Source organism: Amia ocellicauda, chromosome 6 (genome assembly GCF_036373705.1).
Source record: "Amia ocellicauda isolate fAmiCal2 chromosome 6, fAmiCal2.hap1, whole genome shotgun sequence".
NCBI lineage: Eukaryota > Metazoa > Chordata > Actinopteri > Amiiformes > Amiidae > Amia > Amia ocellicauda.
Genome location: NC_089855.1, coordinates 2,829,906 through 2,835,000, shown reverse-complemented (window position 1 = coordinate 2,835,000; position 5,095 = coordinate 2,829,906). Strand labels below are relative to the sequence as shown.

Below are 5,095 nucleotides of genomic sequence, written 5' to 3'. Positions count from 1 at the left end.
ACACACACACACACAGACACACACACACAGCCTGTCAGTCACACACACACACACACACACACACACACTGCCTGTCAGTCAGTCACACACACACACACACACACACACACACATTGCCTGTCAGTCACACACACACACACACACACACTGCCTGTCAGTCACACACACACACACACACACACACACACACACACACGCACACACACACTGCCTGTCAGTCACACACACACACACACACACACACACACACACACACACACACTGCCTGTCTGTTTGTTTCGCCCCCTCACCTGGTCCCTTGTAGTGTCTCTGCTCCTCTCTGAGCTCCGGCTTGGTCAGGCCGCTCTGGATGTCCACCAGCACAGCCTGTGAAGGCTGGGTGCCCTGTCTGCGCTGCTCCACCGGCACCGCCTTCCCGGGGAGGAGTTTCACTCCGGCTGCACACAGGATTACAAATATGTAAGTGTGTTAAACACACAGGAGAGAATTTTCAGTCTAGTGGTGTGTGCAGGGCCTTTTCTTGCCTCTTGGGGGCCCTAAGCATGATTTGTGAGCCCCCTTCTCACTGTAGCCCACATCAGACTAACACAGGCTTAACCCCACTTTCTTGTAAATGTTTGTATGTGCACACATATGTATGAACAAACATACAATGTACAGATATACATGAAAAGACTAAAGAGGGCCCTGTCAGCAGCATCACATTCTCACAATCTCTTACAGTTTTTCACGATTGCTTACACACTAAAATTAAAAATAACACACAGTTGGTGAAACCTGACACTCCAGGAGCAAAACCTCAGCCCAGATCTGCACAACTATAATTCTCAGACTCACACTTTTTGCAAAACACTAAACCTACTTCTCTACACAGAAATCTAACATGATGTCACTTTGCCATTTCAAGGCACTGCCTTTCAAAATACCACACCTATGAACCAATTGATCAAACATGGCCATCAGGTGTACAGACACTTAGGTTTAACCTGACAAAAGTAAGAAGAAGAGGGAGAAACATAATTGGCCACAAAGCTATTTTGAATGTCCCGGGCCAACGTGGTGGTGACATCACAATGTGCGCTGCAATTACAACACGGCCCACATACTCACATTTTTAGACAGACTACACAACTACACTACACACATCGTCACAGCAGAAGACCAAATGGAAGGAGAGCAGATGAGATACATTGTCATCTGGGACAATGTATCTTTCCAATGATCTGCTCTGATTCAAAACTGGTTTCAGCAGCATCCACAATTTTCACTCCAATTCCTCCCACCATACTCTCCCTTCCTTAACCCCATTGAGGATTTTGTTTCGGCATGGTGGTGGAAGGTTTACGATCTCCAGCCCTATGTCAGGATACCCCTCATTCAAGCCATGGAGGAGGACTGCGGCCAGATTGATGCAGGTCTGTGCAAGGATGGATTCGCCATTCAGGAAGATTCTTCCCTTGCTGTCTTGCGAGAGAGGACTGCCTGTGATGTGGATGAAGTGCTATGGCCAGGTCCAGCTAGGGGAAGATGCTTAGTGTTTTTTTTATTCATGCTTTCTTTATTGTCTCTACAAATGTTTCTGCTGTGTTTATGTACTATATTCTATTTAGAATATGTTTTGTTCTGATTTTCAGTGCAAAATCAAACCCAGACTATATAATTAGAAAAGCAGAATTGTTAAAAGTGTTTTAGATTGAGCACAGCAGTGTGTAACTGGTTCAAACAGAATCACATCATATGAATCATGTGTGTGCCATACGGTGACAAAATTGGGTTTTTATAAATTATTGTATAGTTTTGAATGAAGTGTTTCATTTTGCAAAAGATCTGAGTTGTTCTGCTACTTGTGTGTGTGGTTGTGTGAATTGTGTGTAGTGTTTTGACAAAATGAGCCCTGTTTTCAAAATCGTGCTTAAGCAATCGTAAAAAACTGTATTAACAAAAGTCTGCAACACTATTGGAATACCACAATTATGACATGCATTATGATATGTGGCCACTAGATGGCACTGTACAGACCTGTAACAATATAAACACTGTCCTGAAGAACTGGTAACAAGGTGACACAAAAGCCATTACAACTTAATAGTTTAGAAGTAGAAAATAAATAAAACTCCCACTGAACAATAAAATGAAATGAACAATGAAATGGCCCTTAACATCAGACAGCTGCAAAGTGTTTAAATAATGACAAGAAATAATCTCCACAAAGTGCAAATTGAAAATAAAAACACAAGTGGCAATTTAAATGGTAACCAGTTTACCCCAGCCTTCTCCCCTCCTTCATCCAGCATTGTTTCCCTTAGAAATCAAATTAATGTGTCTGAAGTCTGTCAGTCAGCAACGGTCCTGACTGATATTTATTACACACTTTGCAGGTTTAAATAAAAAACAGTTGAACAAACCTCTTGAGCTCCTATTCAAAGTCAAACTGGCTGTGGATGCAGATACAGCCACCAAGCTATAATAAAACGCTACTTGGTGGCAGGTCAGGTGAACTTGGACTGTCCAAATATAGTAACAAGAAGCAAACCCACACAATATGAAAGTACACACGTATGTGTCTATGTACAGAATGGATGTGTGTTGTGTTGTATCCTTCTGTTCTCTCTCCCTCTCTCTCTCACCCACCAACTGTCCGCACGTATTTGTGGCTGTTGGTGTGGCCCGGTCCAAGGGGCCCCTCTCTCAGGACGTCATTCCTCAGGTTGGCAATGGGGGCAGCGTTGAGGCCTGCAGACAGTGACACAGTTACACAACAGGGCTGCACAGATCCTCTTCTGTACACAGTCATGTTGCAAAAACACAGTGCTACACAAAGACATGTGTAACTGCAGTCCAGGAAAGTGTTTTGTGTTTGACCAGACTGCGCTCCGTGAGGGAGAGTTCAGTCTCTGACACTAATGCAGAGTATTTCACTCTGCACACACTCTAGACATGAGTGCATGTTAAACAATCCTCTGGTCCTGTCCTACACAGACACACAAGTAAGAATACTGGAAACTGCAAGATACAACACACACACACACACACACATACCTGCCACAGCAAGAACTACCAAAGTTATCTTCAGCATCCTGCAAAACACAAGCAGAGAGACAGAGTTACACACCACTCCCCACAGCAGATCTGCACCAGGGAACTCATACACAAGTGTTGTTTAGTCACATACATGATCATGCTGTTGCTCAAGTCCGTGTGTGTGTGTGTGTCTCTGTGTGTGTGAATGTGTCTGTGTGCGTGTGCGTGTGTGAGTGTGTGAGTGTTTGTGTGTGTGTGTGTGAGAGTGTGTCTGTGTGAGTGTGTGTGTGCATGTGTGTGTGTGTGAGTGTGTCTGTGTGTGTGAATGTGTCTGTGTGCATGTGTGTGCATGTGTGTGTGTGTGTGTGTACATATTAATATGTTAAGGACGTTGTAAGTAGAAATGCATCTAGTAAATGAATATTAATAACAATAATTAGGCAGTTCTCAGTTGCAGGGGGCACTTACGATGTTCATGAGTGTATTTGTATATATAGCTATATCTCTGTAAGCATCGGATATTTTACTCATCAATCCATTTCGGCTGCTTAAATATTCTTAACTCCTAACTGAAAGTAGAAGACATTGGACACACATCAGGTGTCCAACACCAGCCCACGCACAGCGCAGGGATTGACAGCCGAGAGCAAGAGCTGTACTCAGTCTGCACAGGATCACTGCAGCCGAACTGCGGGACTGGAATGTGCTTTAGGTCTAGATCTAACTGCTCTGCCTTCAATTTTCAAATTACACCACTAGTAGCAAGTGGCTTCTAACAATACAATAAACTCCGATAGTACTTTGCAATGTGTAGTTGAATTTAGCTTAGTTCAAGTTTTAGTTGAACTTTACTTTACATTACTTCACTTCACTTCATATCAGTTTAGTTCACTTCACTTCACTTCAGGGCTGTGAGCTGCTCTGTTCACCAGCCCCGACCGCACAGACACTCCTGCTGCCTCCTCTCACCCGCAGCCCCCACAGCTGCACAATCAGCCCCTATGATTAACGAGGACGGCACTGTGCATAACGACCCTGTGCATGACTTGCCAGTCACGGCCCCGTGGTGGGGAGGTGCCGACCTGGGCTGCGTCCCAGCGTCGCTGTGCCAGTCAGGGTTTGGCACCACAGTGATTCTGCGAGACTCGTCTCATTGCGGCAGGCTCTGTAATTACCACGCTGACCTAATTACCTGCCTAATTGATCTCGTAACTGTTCTTACCCTCCTGGTGACAAGCTGTTGCTGATTAAGTTCTACAGGATGGCAACTGCATTGGACTGGCTCGGAGACAGAAATCAGGGGAGCTCAGGCAGCCCCCAGAAGGCGATTAACTGATCGATTGATTGATTGTCATTGATCGATACAGAGTCTGGGAAACTCACCTGGGAAGCTGCTCCAGTCACAGGCAGCAGGTAGAGTGCAGGCAGGAGGCTGTACTAGCTGAGAGACTCGGGTCAGGACACAAATAAGAATCAGGGAGTCTGTGTGCCAGGAGGAAGGGGCACGAGTCCGCGCACCTTGGCCCCTGACGAGCTGAATATTAATATGGTTTATCAGTTATTTCCACTGATATTGATAAGCAGTTATGTCACCGGCGGAGTTTGGTCGTCACTGAGCTGTAAAAGCTTCGCAAGGTAGAAATAAACTGTCAGGAAAACAAAGCATCCTATCATTGTGTTTGATCTGACACAATTCAACAACTTTAGACATGCAGTTTGATCTTAAAAAACTATCAAGATCTTGCTTATAAGTGCTATTATAAGAACTATAATGATTAAAATGATTATCAGTATCAGTCAGTGCAAGTGTGATCTCTGGAGACGTCCTGCTCCCAGCCCTGACCTCCAGTATCGCTCTGGGACTGAAGGGACTGGAGCTGCAGGGACTCTGACCCGGAGACATCGCGACCCTGTGGTCACAGATAGCGGCTCCTTGGTATTGATATAATGAATAGCTGTCTGTTCAGAGCGCTCTGAACACCTGACAGTACAAACAGAAACACACACTTACTCACACTCACACACACAAGCACACACATATACACGCACTTATTCACACACAAACATACACAGA

The 5,095-nt window shown here is 44.9% G+C and overlaps 1 protein-coding gene across 1 annotated transcript in view; it reads right to left on the bottom strand.

The window, feature by feature from the left end:
• Positions 1-4,651, bottom strand: part of LOC136750740 (uncharacterized) — a 16,128-nt gene extending 11,477 nt beyond the window's left edge. The window contains exons 1-4 of the mRNA XM_066705772.1: positions 4,405-4,651; positions 3,040-3,077; positions 2,632-2,733; positions 291-437 (exon numbers count right to left, since the gene is read on the bottom strand). Coding sequence (XP_066561869.1) covers positions 291-437; positions 2,632-2,733; positions 3,040-3,076 — 286 coding nt within the window. The 5' untranslated portion in view covers position 3,077; positions 4,405-4,651. The remainder of the gene's footprint in view (positions 1-290; positions 438-2,631; positions 2,734-3,039; positions 3,078-4,404) is intronic.
• Between the last annotated feature and the right edge of the window lie 444 nt (positions 4,652-5,095).